Raw genomic sequence first — 15,302 nt, 5'->3', positions numbered from 1 at the left:
TGGCTGCATAGTATTCCATGGTGTATATGTGCCACATTTTCTTAATCCAGTCTATCATTGTTGGACATTTAGGTTGGTTCCAAGTCTTTGCTATTGTGAATAGTGCCACTATAAACATACGTGTGCATGTGTCTTCATAGCAGCATGATTTATAATCCTTTGGGTATATAGCCAGTAATGGGATGGCTGGGTCAAATGGTATTTCTAGTTCTAGATCCTTGAGGAATCGCCACACTGACTTCCACAAGGGTTGAACTAGTTTACAGTCCCACCAACAGTGTAAAAGTGTTCCTATTTCTCCACATCCTCTCCAGCACTGTTGTTTCCTGACTTTTTAATGATCGCCATTCTAACTGGTGTGAGATGGTTATCTCATTGTGGTTTTGATTTGCATTTCTCTGATGGCCAGTGATGGTGAGCATTTTTTCATGTGTTTTTTGGCTGCATAAATGTCTTCTTTTGAGAAGTGTCTGTTCATATCCTTCGCCCACTTTTTGATGGGGTTGTTTGTTTTTTTCTTGTAAATTTGTTTGAGTTCACCCAGCCTCAGAGTGTAGTTTTGAGCCCTCTGGTGTGTGTGCAAGGTTTCTGGTCTCTTCCTTGCTCTCAGAACACCATCAGTGAGCCTCTCTAGCACTTTCCTCCCTTTTAATTTGCTGTTGTAATGTGCTTTGGGCTGGGGAAATGGATCACCAGAGTTGTCCAAATGATTCTACAGTGTGATGTAATTGGTTTATTTGGGGACTTTGCTGCGAATAGAGTACATAAAGATTTTCTGTGCAAACCCTGACTTCTGTTTGGGCTGATCTCAGGCCCTTAAGTGCTTTCTTAGTGTTTCAGCTCCTCTGGTGGGTACAGTACCAGGTGAGTGGCCTTTCAAAAAGTGAGTCTCATTGTAGGAAGACAAGCCAGTGACGGCTGGGAAGGGTCTGTGCCTCTTATATCCAGCATGGGCATGCGATAAGCACTTGCCAGTGATCTGTGGGCCGACAAAAGTTTGGAAAGGGGGAGGTGGGTGACTTGGGCTGAGCCGGCAAGCACTGTCAGAAAGACTGATTGGAGGCTTTGTTAACACTCATGTGGGCATTCCCTTTTCTCTCTCTTTTTTTGAGATAGAGTCTTCCTTTGTCTCCAAGGCTGGAGTGCAGTGGAGTGATTTCAGCTCACTGCAACCTCCGCCTCCTGGGTTCAAGTGATTCTCCTGCCTCAACCTCCCAAGTAGCTGGGATTACAGACGCGTGCCACCACGCCCGGCTAATTTTTGTACCTTTGGTAGAGTCGAGGTTTCACCATGTTGGCCAGGCTGGTCTCGAACTCCTGACCTCACCTCCCACCTTGGCCTCCCAAAGTGCTAGGATTACAGGCATGAGCCACTGTGCCCAGCCCCTTTTCTCTTTATCGAAACTAAAATTAAGTGGCTGATGAATAGCTCCATGTTAATAGGGAAGTGAGTCACTATGGTGATATTTATTCTATGGATTAGAGTATCTTGGGCCAAATAAAAGATCTCAAGTAAAAAAAAAAAAAAATCCTAAGATTTTGAGAATTTTTCCATTTCAAATATTGACGAATTTCTACACTTACCAGCAGGAGAAGGATTTAACCTTAGAAGATTGCTTTGCAACGCTGAGCCTTATTCGCAGGTGTGTCCTCCAGAGCAGGAAAGTGGCCTTAGACCCTGTGGTCCAGCCCACCAGTCTCTCCCTGCCCTGCCTTCAGGCTAGGGGGCGGGGTGTGTTTCTGGTTCAGTGAACCCCCAGTTCCCAGTTCTGAGGCTTGACAATGATGTCATTATCTCAAGGAAAGCCAATTTTAGCTATTTCTCAGTTGAGGGGTCTTAGGAGGAGGTCGCATATTCATTCACTACTTATACCCAGGGATCTGAAATGAACCGCAGCATTGGTTCTCAGGACGGCGGTTTGGTTTTTTCATCCCAGCAGTCTTTGACACTTTGGGACACTGTAGCCCAGTGTGTGAGTTGGTTAAGTCTTTTAAGAGAAGAAAGCTATTTCTGGCATGTCCCTTCTTCCTCAATACAATAGGATATAATGAAAAAGAACACATAGATTTTTTTTTTTTAAAAACCTGAAAGGGAACCCTGCACATTACCCAGGCCATTTTATAGATGTGGAAACTGAGGCTTGGAGACAGAGTATGGCTTGTCTGGGACACACAGTTCCTGGGTGACCAAGCCCATCGTCTAGGCCCAGGCGTTCTGCTGCTGTTTAAGTGTTTGAGATAGATAAACAGGTGAAGATGCATTCAGCCCCAAGCACAATCAAAGAGACACAGCTCAGAATGACGAAACAGGATTTTTGGCCTGATTGACAAAGTTGGGAAAGAGTGGTGGGGTAAATGTTGGTCAAGGGTAGGAAAATGGGAATCACCACACATTTCCCAGGGTGAAATGGCAGACCCTGTTTGCAGGGCAGTTTGTCAATATGAAAAGCTTAAAAAGGGAATGCATAAAGAATTAGCTACCATGATATTCTTTATAACATTGTTTAGATTGAAATATGTTAAGGCCGGGCACGGCGGCTCACGTCTGTAATCCCAGCACTTTGGGAGGCCGAGGCGAGCAGATCACGAGGTCAGGAGTTCAAGACCAGCCTGGCCAACATGGTGAAACCCCCATCTCTACTAAAAATTCAAAAATAGCAGAGCGTGGTGGCGAGCGCCTGTAATCCCAGCTCCTCGGGAGGCTGAGGCAGGAGAATCGCTTGAACCCAGGAGACAGAGGTGGAAGTGAGCCAAAATTGTGCCACTGCACTCCAGCCTGGGTGACAGAGTGAGACTCTGTCTCAAAAAAAATATATATATATACACGTATATATATATATACGTGTATATATATATACGTGTATATATATATACGTGTATATATATATATATATGTATATATATATATATAAATTGAACCTCTGGAAGGGGTATTGGTTGAATAAGTTACTGGCCTTGATTTACAAAGTAAGTATGCAACCATCAAAAAGGTGTGGTGGCTCACACCTGTGATCCCAACACTTTGGAAGGCTGAGGCAGGAGGATCGCTTGAGCCCAGGAGTTCAAGACCAACCTAGGCAATATTATGAGACCCTGTCTACAAAAAATACAAAAGTTAGCCAGGTGTGGTGATGCGCACCTGTAGTCTCAGCTACCTGGGAGGCTGAGGTGGAAGGATCACTTGAACCCAGGAGGTGGAAGCTGCAGCGAGCTATGATTGCACCACTATACCCTAACCTGGGCAATAGAGTGGGAACCTGTATCAAAAAAAAAAAAAGGGGGCCGGGCGCGGTGGCTCAAGCCTGTAATCCCAGCACTTTGGGAGGCTGAGGTGGGCAGATCACGAGGTCAGGAGATTGAGACCATGGTGAAACTCCATCTCTACTAAAAATACAAAAAATTAGCTGGGCGTGGTGGTGGCCGCCTGTAGTCCCAGCTACTCGGGAGGCTGAGGCAGGAGAATGGCATGAACCCGGGAGGCTGAGCTTGCAGTGAGCCGAGATTGCGCCACTGCCCTCAAGCCTGGGCGACAGAGCGAGACTCCATCTCAAAAAAAAAAAAAAGGATGGCTTTATGTTATCTTATAGAATTTACTTTAGAATACTCCAGCCAAACAAACTTAAAAGGGGGAAGGAGGAGGCAGGTAGAGTGAGAGGTGCAGAATGTTGATAATGTGAGGCTGAGTGTATTGTAGAGGTTCATTATACTGTCCTCCCGTGTCTGTTCGGAATTTTGCATAATAAAAAGGGGAAGGTTGTATACAGCCTTATTTTAGCGTTGACTCAGTATTTCCCGTGGGAGTTGTTCTCTCCCATTGTATACTTTGCTTACCTGATGCGCTAAAAAGGGATGCTGATGTTATGGTTTGTTAATTATCATGGGGAGATATTTATGACATATTTGAATGGAAGGGGCTTCAAATAGTTATGTACAGAATTCTCATTTGGTTTAAAAAGTAAATAAGGCTGGGTATGGTGGCTCACACCTGTAATTCCAGCACCCTGGGAGGCTGAGGTGGGCGGATCACTTGAGTCCAGGAATTTGAGACCAGCCTAGGCAACATGGCAAAAACCCATCTCTTCAAAAAATACAAAAATTAGCTGGGCATGGTGGTATGTGTCTGTAGTCCCAGCTACTAGGGAGGCTGAGGTGAGAGGATCGCTTGAGCCTTGGGAGGTCAAGGCTGCAGTGAGCTGTGGGCCTGCCACTGCACTCCAGCCTGGGTGACAGAGTGAGACCCTGTCTCAAAATAAAATAAAAAGTAAATAAAGCCACACATGGAAGATGGATGGAGTGTGTATACCTAAGTGAATGTCACAGAGTAGAGAGATGATTTTTTTTTTGTTTATCTGATTTTTTTTCCCTACAGTAAACATGTCACTGAAATTATATCAGCAGTTGAGCTGAGTTAAATGTGTTGCTCTCTTGATCTAGGGAAGAGCATGGAGGAAATCAAGAAGGTGCTGCTGCTGGTGCTGGGCTGTGCCGTCCAGGTAGGGATTGGGCAGGGCTGCAGCAGAGGGACCTACCCCAGCCATCTCATATTGGGTTTGTGAGACTCGAACGAGCCCTTAACTTAGGTGGGAGGATGCTCCTTTCAGTCCAATATGACAGAAGGCCGCTGGGTTCCTGGAAGAGAGTGGCCATTGTTTTACGTGGCAGCTGTTTCTAGTACCAGGGCACCTTGGGCAAGAGGCGAGATGGGGATCCCTCAGGCCAGGGTACCATTAGCAAATCGTCCCCAGTGTAGGAATCACTAGAACAAGGATCTGCAAACTACAGCTTGGGGGCCAGATCTGACTTGCTGCCTGTATTTGTAAATAAAGTTTTATTGGGCCGAGTGCAGTGGCTCATGCCTGTAATCTCAGCACTTTGGGAGGCTGAGGTGGGGGAGGATCACTTGAGGTCGGGAGTTCAAGACCAGCCTGGGCAACATAGTGAGACCTCATCTTTACAAAAAATAGAAAACATTAGCTGGGTGTGGTGGCGCATGCCTGTAGTCCCGGCTACTCGGGAGGCTGAGGCGAGAGGATCACTTGAGTGCAGGAGTTTGAGGCTGCAGTGAGCCATGATCATGCCACTGCACTCCAGCCTGGGTGACAGCGAGACCCTCTCTCAAATAAAGTTTTATTGGAACACAGCCTCATGCCCGCCTTTACATATTGTCTGTGGCTGGTTTCCCACTACAACGACAGAGCTGAGTAGTTGTGACAGAGGCCAAATGGCCCACAGAGTCTAAAATATTTACCATCTGGCTTTTTACACATGAAGTTTGCCGCCCCCTGGCCTAAACCAGGTGTCCCCCGTCTTTCTGTATTTAAGAATCACCGGGAGAGCTTGTTTAAAATGAAGCGTTCTGTGTTCCACCCTGGTCTTTTCAATCTGGGTGGGGTCTTGTGGATGGGAGTTTCAAGAACAAGCTCCCCAGGTGATTCTGATGTAGGTGGTCCTGGCAACCACTAGAGACACATCAGCGTAAGGCTGGTAGGAGGACAAGAGCGTTCTTAGTTATGAAGGAGAAGCCCGGCGTGGGTGGTTCCTTTTGAAACTGTCATTCTGTGGCCGTGGTGGACTCAGCTTCGCCCTCACTTGAACAGTGCTTCCGTTAACACATGTAACCCTCCGCAGTGTGAGAGGAAAGAGGAGTTCATTGAAAGAATCAAACAGCTGGACATTGAGACCCAGGCTGGCATCGTGGCCCATATCCAGGAGGTAGGTGCGTGGCCTCGTGGCGGGCTCAGCCGTGGACTGCTGCTCTGTGGTGGCCGGGAGGCAAAACTTCTCTATGAGTGGAAACGTTTGAAGAATACATCACCCATTACGATTTTGCTAATCTTAGGTATCTTAGGTTTCAGGCACCATAGACACATTGATTCTATTTGGAAAGATAGCCATCAATCAGCCAGCTAAAATAAAATGAAGGTAAAAATAAAAATTAAAAAAAAAAAAACACCTCAATCAAGTCATCTTTTGTCTCCTTCTTTTTGCCTAATATGGACTCAGACTATTTTTAAGAGCTGTCAAGTGGTTGAGGCCCAGAGTTTGATTTACAGGCCCTGAAAATGTATTCTGGCAAATGTCACCCTGCTTTGAACAGTTGATCTTTATAGAATAGAGAGATTCTCTGCTTCTGTCAGTGACATGGCAGAGACAAGCTGACACCACTTGGGAATCAAAACCAGTGAGTCCCAGAAAGACCGCCTTGGGAGACTTGGCCCAGCCCCAACTCAGGCCCCCTAGCGAGGGGCCGGGAGGGCTCTGCACTGAGCATCAGTGGAGTGGAGGAGGAGGAGGAGCCCCTGGCCTTTGAGGCCTGACCTTCCTGGCCCTTTGCCATTGATGTTGGCAAAGGTGGTATCAGCTAAGGAGGCCGCCACCCTGGGGGGCAGTATCCAGGTGGAAATTTACTTTCCTGACCTCCACTTCCACACTCGTTCCAAAATAAGCATTGTGTGCTTTAATTACCTTAGGGGATATGGGTTCAGCAGTCAGTGTCATTGGACAGATGAGATAAATGCATGAGGATTTGCATGCACAGGAGCTGGTGTGTGATTGGCAGAGGCAGCTGAGCACAGGACTCCCTGGGTTGATATTGGGGAGAAGCTGTAGCTGGGCCTACCAGCTTCCACAGCTGGCTGGGGCTGTTGGGCCTGGGCTTCAGAATTCCCTGGGTGCTTTTAAAATTTGGGTGCTGGGCCCCATGAGAGACCCACTGAGTCAGACTCAGGGGGAGGAGGGGGCATAAGCATTTCAATAAAAGCTCAGCAAGTGGCTGTGGTGCAGCCAGGCTGAGCCCCTGAAGCCCAGCCACACCACTCTTTACAGAGGCCCCGAGATGTCCAAAGAGTTTCCCCAGCATTGGGTCTGGACCAGGCCTAGAACCGGCCTCTCAATCCTGTGCCCTTAGGGTGCTCTGAATCATGGGATAAGATTTCTCCTAATTCTCAGATCACCTGTATCCAAACTGGGCCTTTTAAGGTGGGGAGAGGTAAGAAGGTGGTGTCTCTTCAAATTTTGAGAAATTGAAGGGCCTTTGTTGACAGGGTTCTGTCTGCTTTTTATTTTATGGGTTTGTCTTTTTTTTTAGAGACAGGGTCTCTTTTTTTTAGAGACAGCCTGTCACCCAGGCTGGAGTGCAAGTGGTGTGATCATAACTCACTGCAACCTCAAACTCCTGGCCTCAAGTGGTCCTCCTGCCCCAGCCTCCCAAGTAGCTGGGATCACAGGTGCATGCCACCTCGCCCAGCTAATTTTTAAATTTTTTGTAGAGATCGGGTCTTACTATGTTGCTCAAGCTGAGTTTTTTTGTTTTCTCTATCTCTGTTGATTGAATAAAGACTTCTTTGGGTGTGTTTCAGAGTAGATACCCCTGATTTCATTGTTTTTGTTTTCCTCTTTTGAGGCCTGAGCACTATGGTATCTTTCTTCCAAAATTGAGAGGAGAAGAGCTCGAAATGGATCCTGTCTCCTGTGGCAGATCCGGGGGTGTGCGTCGAGAGGCTGTTTCGCGTAGACAGAGCTGTGTATCTCTGCTCCCTGGCCAGTGAAAGGGGCACAAAGAGGCTGTCTTCTGTGGCCCGTGGGAATGAGATGCACCCTTCCCTGAAAATTGTTTATGAATAGATCCAGAAAACAACCCAAGATTGCTTTGTACACAACATTCTGACATAAGATTAATATTTTTGCTGTTTGCATAGATTTTAAGAAGTAACATACAGTCCCTTTCCTAACCCTCTCACCCTGAAGCTTTCCTTCTTTGTGTTCTACATTGATGTAGCTCCAATGAAGATATCTTATTCCGGGACCCTATAGGGAAATAATTGTGAGGCGTGCTTTCTGGTCCCCTTTGAAAATCAGCGTCCTCTTTGACCCAGTTCTGAAAGCAGAAGTGGTTTGTATGAACAGGGCTCTGCTGAAGGGTTTGGCCACACTTGCATAGGGCACCCTTTTGCTGGCCACCGTAAATTTGTCACTGAGGGATTAGTAAGGTTGATCGGAAGGAGATGCTGTTTGCAGTGTGAGAGAAGTGGGCGCCCGTCTCTGCCGCCCCTGCAGTGCCCTGCCATGTGTGCCCACAGGTGACTCACAACCAAGAGAACGTGTTTGACCTGCAGTGGCTGGAGCTGCCCGACGTGGCTCCGGAGGAGCTGGAGGCCCTGTCGAGGAGCATGGTGCTCCACCTGCGGAGGCTCATCGACCAGCGGGACGAGTGCACCGAGGTGCGTCCGCGGGTCGGTGGCCCGGTCAGCCTGGGAAGGGGCTTAGGCCCGTTCATCTCCTCTCCCTTCATCTTCAGCCTAGACGCCTCGGTCCTGCTGCTGAGGTTCTGGTGGGGGTGGGACGTGTGTGCTTTCCCTGGTTACGGCCCCTGCAGTGCATGGTCACCTCGGGCCTGTGGGAGGATACAGGGAATCAGGACGCGGAGCCTGGGGCCCCCCTCCTTCGTACACTCCCTTTTGTTTCACTAAATATTTCACCTCTTTTCAAAACCCACGCCAGCCTTTTCCCACCTTCCTCCTCGTTTCTTAGTCTCCGCTGAAATATCTGTCTTTTGGCGGTTTCTTCACCCTGTTCAAGCTCAGGCGTTGTGCTGGTTAACCCCGTTTGTTCTCCTCCATCCCCCTCTCTGCCCGGCTGCAGCTGATCGTGGACCTCACTCAGGAACGGGACTACCTGCAGGCACAGCATCCAGCCAGCCCCGTCAAGTCCTCCAGCGCCGACTCCACTCCCAGCCCCACCAGCAGCCTCTCTAGCGAAGACAAGCAGCACCTGGCCGTAGAGCTGGCCGACACCAAGGCCAGGCTGCGGCGCGTCAGGCAGGAGCTGTGAGTCCCCGGCTGCTTCTCCTACCTTTGTGTGTGTTGCAGACATGTTTCTGGTGTGGTGTCAACTCACATGTGTGGTGCTGCCAATGGCACAGCTCTGACGTGTGCCCCGGAGTCAGCTGGGGTCTGCCCTGAGCTTACTCTTTGGCCTCGGACTAGCTGCCTCCCCTTCTGAGGCCTGCACAGGGATGGGGGCGGGGGTTCTTCCCGGTCTTCAGGGTTTCCTCCCATCCGGACGGTGCAAGTTGTCCACAGAAGCAGCCTCCAGTCCACGCTCAGCTCCAGCTTGGGGGGCTGGGACGACCACACCTGATGTGTTTTCTTGGCTGGAGGGAGGAGGTGCCCCTCCTTCCCTCCAATCTGGTGAGCCTGTTCTCCCAGGTTTCCTGCAGCTGATGGATGTCACCTGTGGAGCCTGGCTATGAGGTGGTACAGCTGCCGCTGGGGTCTCCTTACCTGCCCCCCACACAGGGAGGGAGACCTGAGTGGCGGATGGACATAGTTTAAGGGCCGGTGTTGCAAACTTATGAAAAGAAAAGAATTTTGAGTCAGTAACATTTTTGCAGGCCCCATAAGCAGATCGCCTCCCCACCGCCCAAATCCCGAGTCCTTTCCTTTTCCCACTGGTTTTAGGAAGTGGCAGCCTGCTCCCAGGGCTGCTTGTTGAGGAAGCTGCCTCCCACACTCTTTCTCCTTACTGTCTCTGCAGGGAGGATAAGACAGAGCAGCTTGTGGACACCAGACACGAGGTGGACCAGCTGGTGCTGGAACTGCAGAAAGTTAAGCAGGAGGTGAGTCGGGGGCCTGAGCGTGTGTGTCCTGGGGGTGGCAGGGCTGGAGTATCCAGTAACGGGGCCTGGAGGGTCAGGAGCGCAACAGCAGCGCTTTTAAGCCACACAAGAGCCACTTGTCCTGAGCACAGCTATGGGGATGACCCTGTTTCTTAGTGACAGCAGGTGGAGATCCCGTGTGGTGGTGGCACATGGAGGCCCCCGGCCGCCAGGAGCTGACTTGTCCTGGGCCGTCGTGGAGACACCATGCAGGAGGGCAATGGCCTTTCTGCCCTTCCTAGAGGATGCCCTAGGCTAAGTTCTCCTGCCTTTGTCCACCTTGCAGAACATCCAGCTAGCGGCAGACGCCCGGTCTGCTCGTGCCTATCGAGACGAGCTGGATTCCCTGCGGGAGAAGGCGAACCGCGTGGAGAGGCTGGAGCTGGAGCTGACCCGCTGCAAGGAGAAGCTGCACGACGTGGACTTCTACAAGGCCCGCATGGAGGTAGGGAGCCTTGCTGTGAGGCCCCTGGATGGGGCTGCTGGAAATTCCTAAGAAGCACATTCAGACTGACCTGTCCTTGGGGGCTTGGAGGAGCGGAGCCACAGCTGTCTCAGCAGATGCTTCCCCGGCACCTCAGCCTGCCTGGGCTTCCCAGGGCCCCCCCCCTTGCTCCTCTTCATCTCCCAGTCAGTAGGGGAGGGGAAGGAGTGTAATTGATTGATGTAAGGCAGTGATTCAGGGTTTCTCCTGCCCCCACCTCATGGCATTATGATCACCTTCTATCCGTGTGCATCTTTTAAAAGACTTCTTGCAATTTCTGTGGCTAATTTGCTAGGACTATTTCCTCATCTGTGGGAATAACGGGCAACCGCGTGCAGCGGCTCACGCCTATATTCCCAGCACTTTGGGAGACCAAGGTGGGAGGATCGCTTGAGGCCAGGAGTTTGAGATCAGCCTGGACAACATAGCAAGACTCTGTCTCTACAAAAAATAAAAAAATTTAGCCAGGCATAGTGCCACGTGCCTGTAGTCCCAGCTACTCAGGAGGCTGAGGCAGGAGGATTGCTTGAACCTGGGATGTCAAGGCTGCAATGCAATGAGCTATGATTGCACTGCTGCACTCCAGCCTAGGTGACAGAGAGGAACCCTGTCCCCAAAAATAAAATAGGAATTATTGTTATGGCTCTATGAGGTTTCAAAGATGTAACTGGTGTTGGGCAAGCCCCATAGCCATCAGCTAGTGGAGGCTACTCTATCTTTATTTTAAATCTTATCAAGGTTCTGGGAAAAATGCAGGTGAAAGGGTCAAGGCTACATGGAGACCCAGACCCAGGTGAGGTCTCTGATGCTTTGACCACTCACCCTGACAACCTTATGTCAGTAGCAGCTTCCGGGACCCTCTTTTCTGAGGATTTAGGAATTTTTCCCATTGCCTATTCCAAGGGGGGCTGGAAGTGGTTAGAAAACGTGAGCTGAGTGAAATCAGAATACTGGCACACACTGAGTAGACTTGTTCAAGGCTGAGAAATAATCCCAACGTCTCTCCTACCAGCCAGAAGGCCTCTTAGGCCACCGAAGGCAGAGTACCGTATTGCCCTCTCCCTGCCGTGGAGCTGTCGGGCTTGCTGGGGAAGGCTGTGAGCCCAGGATCTCCACGTGATCTGTGCTGCAGCCGGGCCCTGGAGGCCCTGGAAGCTCTGGGACTGGGTGAGGTGGGTTGGTGAGGCTGTGGCGAGGGCCTGTCTGTTCCTCAGATCCACTCAGGGAGTGTCTTTGCATGCTAAGGCTCCTTACCTCCTGCTGAGGAGCATCCTGAAGGCTGTGCAAAGCCAGCCCATGCCTGGGCGAGGGGTGGGGAGGGTAGACTGTTTCTCAGCTTTGTCCTGGAGATGGGCCACTGGCTCTCTGGGTTATGAGAGGCACGAATCTCTGGCACAGATGGGTTCCAGAACATGGGCAGCTTCTGACGGCTGCATTGCTTACTGGAAATGCCCCGGGTGGGAGGGCTGGGGACTGTCATGCACAAACCACCACCTCAGCAGCTCCTCCTGCACATGGGGGACCTCGTGCAGCCCCAGAGTGGGGTCATGGATGGAACGTGACTCCCACATCTCACCCTGCACCCTGATTTGTGGAGGAGGGTGGGTTTGGGGATCCCGTCTCCGTGTTCGTTCCTGACCTTGTGGGAGCATCCTCGCTCAGTCACATAGACGCGTCTGCCCAGCACCCGCCTGCATGGTAACTGAGCGCTGCACCAGGAGCAGAGGATCTAGAAACACACAAGCTGTGCCCTCTGCATCAGGGAGTTCTTGGAGTTTTAGAGAGGTTTCCATCGTCTCCAGTGTCATGCCTCTGTGAAGTGACAGAAGTATTTTTCACATTAATGACTTTCATAGTGGAAAATTACCATGAGATTTATAATGCCTTAGATTTTGTATTCACTTTATTAATCACAAGAGAAAGAGAAATAGTGTCTATCTGCATGAGACATTTACTCAGGGATAGGTAGTGACACAAACGTGGGTTTGCAGACACTGAGCCGCCAACGCAGGTGATGAACTGGGCATGGTCGATTGAGTCCAGGCCACTGTTGAGAGGAGTGAGCTGTACTCCCTTCGGATGCCCATAGTGTCAGGAATTAAATAAATGGTGGAGGACACCTGTCCTCAGATTGGAATAGTTACAACAGCCTAGCAAACTGTCTTCAGTCCTCATAGGATGCTTAGAACAATTTGGGATTCCCTCCCTTGTCCCTCTTCCAGACTTGAAACCTTTCCGATTGTGAGTGACTTTGCCTTCTTCATGCGGTCACATTAATTGAGCAGCATGGATATAGTCATGGAAGAGACAGCTGGACCCACAGGGCTTAGCCTCTGGGGAGGGAAGCAGGTGGGCAGCACATGGTTAGGATGCAACACCATCAGTGCTGTGCTGGGGGTCACAGAGGAGGGCGCCTCACCCAAACATGGCTGGGGCCAGGGGGTGGGGGTGGTGTTGAAAGTGAGGCCTGAAATAGCTAGGAGTTAACCAAGCAGGGAGAGCCAGGCAGAGGGAGGAGCAAAGGCCTGGAAGCCCGAGAAAGCAGCGTGCAAGAGAGACACCTGAGGTCAGGGCCACAAGGTCCTGGTGTGTCTGGGTGGATGGTGAGAGGTGAGGCTGGAGGGGCTCTCAGGGCCCAGCCATGGAAGGTGTGCAGCGTGCATCGTGCCCATCGAGCATTTTCACGAGGTGGGTGGTGTGGGGTGTTTCAGAACATGTAAGCACTCGGGCTACGTGGCCCCAAGTCGGCCTGATGCACGAGCCCTGCTTTCTACCACTGCTTCCCTGAGTCCCACCGGATGAGGAACCCTGGCCCAGGAGTTTGGTTTGTGTCTTCATGGTCATGTTCTCAGCATGTAGAGCAGTTCTGGTCCCTGGGAGGTGTTGGAGAGACGCTTGCTGAGTGAATCTGGAGCTGGCTTTGGACAGTGCTGCATTTGCAGAGCTGGTGGCAGCTCTGCTGCATTGGAGACCCCACCTTCTCAGATACCTGCAGAAGCCGAGTATGGGAGCACAGGGCTCTTGGGGCGGGCCTCCCACCTGAGCACTCAGGTGTGTGTTGGACTTAATTTAGAATGCAGCTCAGAGGCCTGGAGCTGAGCTGCTTTGAGATGGGAGCCAGGTACCATCTGAGCCCTGCTGGGGTTGAGGTGAACCCTTGCCCCCGGTGGCAGATGCCTGGGCCAGTCACTCCCTCCAGTGCTGAGTGGGCTTCATGTCAAGGCCCGGCGTTACCTTAATGCACAGGTGACTTTGATGGGCCCGTGTTTGCTTTTAATAAATAAGTGTGTGCCCAGGTTTATATGAAAATCCAGGTTTTTCAGGGTGTGGCGACGCATATTTCCAGGGAATTTGCCCTGAGATTCCTTAAGAACAGTTCCTATGCAATCAAAAGCAGACAGCTCCATGAAGAGACACATCTGTGGCCCAGGCATGGTGGCCCATGCCTATAATCTCAACACTTTGGGAGGACAAGGCAGGCAGATCTCTTGAGCCCAGGAGTTCAAGACCAGCCTGGGCAACATGGTGAAACCCCATCTCTACAAGGAAATGCCAGAAATATTAGCCGGCTCTGGTGGCAGGCAGCTGTGGTCCCAACTCTCGGGAGTCTGAAGTGGGAGGATTGCTTGAGCCTTGGAGGAGGCTGAGGTTGTGGTGAGCCGAGATCGTGCCACTGCACTCCAGTCTGGGCGACAGAGTGAGACCCTCTCTCAAAAAAAAAAGAAATGCATCTGTGAATTGAGGTTGACCCGCAAGTGGTAAAACCTTAGATTAGAAAAGACCCAAGTACGAGGTATGTTTATCCAGAAAATAAAAATGAACTGGTTGGAGAGATGGATAGATTGATGGATATGTGATAAAGCGCATTCAGCAAAAATTCAAATTGTAGAATCTAGGTGGTGTGTGTATGGGTGTGTGTGATACAGTTATTTCGACCTTTCAGGAAATTTTATATTTTTTACGATAAAATGTTAGTGTTAGAAGAGGTAAAGGTCAGCGGGACAACAGGCACTTTGCCTCAGTGCCCACCTGGTCAGCCATATCCATTGTGAAACAGTTAAAAATACTGATCAGTTTAAAGCTGTGAAGCAGCTTCTCATAAGTCTCAGCTCTTCATTTCTCAATTTCTCAAGATGCGGTCTGTGTCTGCCTATATCAGGATCAGCCGAGGGTTTGTGTTTAAAATGCAGGTTCCTGGGCCCCACCCTAGACCCTAGGGAGTAAGGGCAGGCCCTAGAAATCTGCATTTTACAGGCCCTCTCCCAGGCCATCTTGCCCCCCTTAAAAAAATAACCTTTACTTTTAAAAAATTAATATGTGCGTTATAGGAAACTGAAAAAGACAAGCAAAGAACAAAGTCCTCCAGAATCACAAGCAGTTTACAGTTTGCCGTGTCCTTCCGTGTCCTGTGTGTGCACACAGCATCGTTTTACATGGTTGAGAGCATGCAGTATATGTCATGCTTTTTCACACATCATGAATATTTACCAATTCGAAATCCCAAAGCTGTATGAGTATTTTGATAACCAAGAATACACTACACCAACTCAATCTGTTAGGAGAAAATGTAATCCTGCTTTTCTTTGGACATAAATTTCACAGACGACAAAAATGGCAACAGGCTTCTAGATAAAATTGTTGGCAGAGTTAACGTTAAAATACTATATTCCCTTAAGGCTCAGTTTAAAATAAGACATAAAGCAACAGGGTACAGTAAGTATATGTTTCAAAGAGAATCCATTAGCAGATCTATACCATTAAAATATTAGCAAGAAGGTTCCATTGAATTACTTAATGTATTCCTATAGTACAGCCAAAAGAGATGCGCATAGGTCAGTGGCTGTCATCCAAATGGAAATATGAACACATCTGCTTGTGTCTCTCTCTTTATACTTCTTGGATTCCTCCCAAGCTGGAGGAATATGGTTGCAGATGAAGAGAGTGCTTCTTTCCGCCCCCGCCCCCGCCCCCGCCCCCGCCCGAGGCTCTTCACTCGTGGATTCCCTCCGGAAAGGCAGGGTTTGCAGAGCCAAGGGCCGGTCTGTGGGTGGAGTGTGGCCAGAGGCTTTTTGTGTGGACCTTGAGCCCCAGCAGGTGGGACTGTCTTATTTGACTGCTTGTACACAGAGCCTGGCACACACAAGGCACTTGGTAATCACACCA

The 15,302-nt window shown here is 49.9% G+C and overlaps 1 protein-coding gene across 5 annotated transcripts in view; it reads left to right on the top strand.

The window, feature by feature from the left end:
- The window catches only part of CCDC88C (coiled-coil domain containing 88C), a 145,816-nt gene that overhangs the window by 70,537 nt on the left and 59,977 nt on the right, over positions 1 to 15,302 (top strand). For 4 of the 5 annotated variants that reach the window (XM_004055575.5, XM_055361214.2, XM_055361215.2 and 1 more), the window contains 6 exons: positions 4,435 to 4,493; positions 5,629 to 5,712; positions 8,079 to 8,219; positions 8,641 to 8,825; positions 9,535 to 9,616; positions 9,942 to 10,100. In XM_004055575.5, the coding sequence (XP_004055623.4) occupies positions 4,435 to 4,493; positions 5,629 to 5,712; positions 8,079 to 8,219; positions 8,641 to 8,825; positions 9,535 to 9,616; positions 9,942 to 10,100 (710 nt within the window). The remainder of the gene's footprint in view (positions 1 to 4,434; positions 4,494 to 5,628; positions 5,713 to 8,078; positions 8,220 to 8,640; positions 8,826 to 9,534; positions 9,617 to 9,941; positions 10,101 to 15,302) is intronic. The other variant, XM_055361213.2, reaches the window with a different exon arrangement.

This window comes from Gorilla gorilla, chromosome 15 (genome assembly GCF_029281585.2).
Source record: "Gorilla gorilla gorilla isolate KB3781 chromosome 15, NHGRI_mGorGor1-v2.1_pri, whole genome shotgun sequence".
NCBI lineage: Eukaryota > Metazoa > Chordata > Mammalia > Primates > Hominidae > Gorilla > Gorilla gorilla.
Note: the sequence above shows the minus strand (reverse complement) of the source record. Positions and strands in the feature narration are given on the sequence as shown.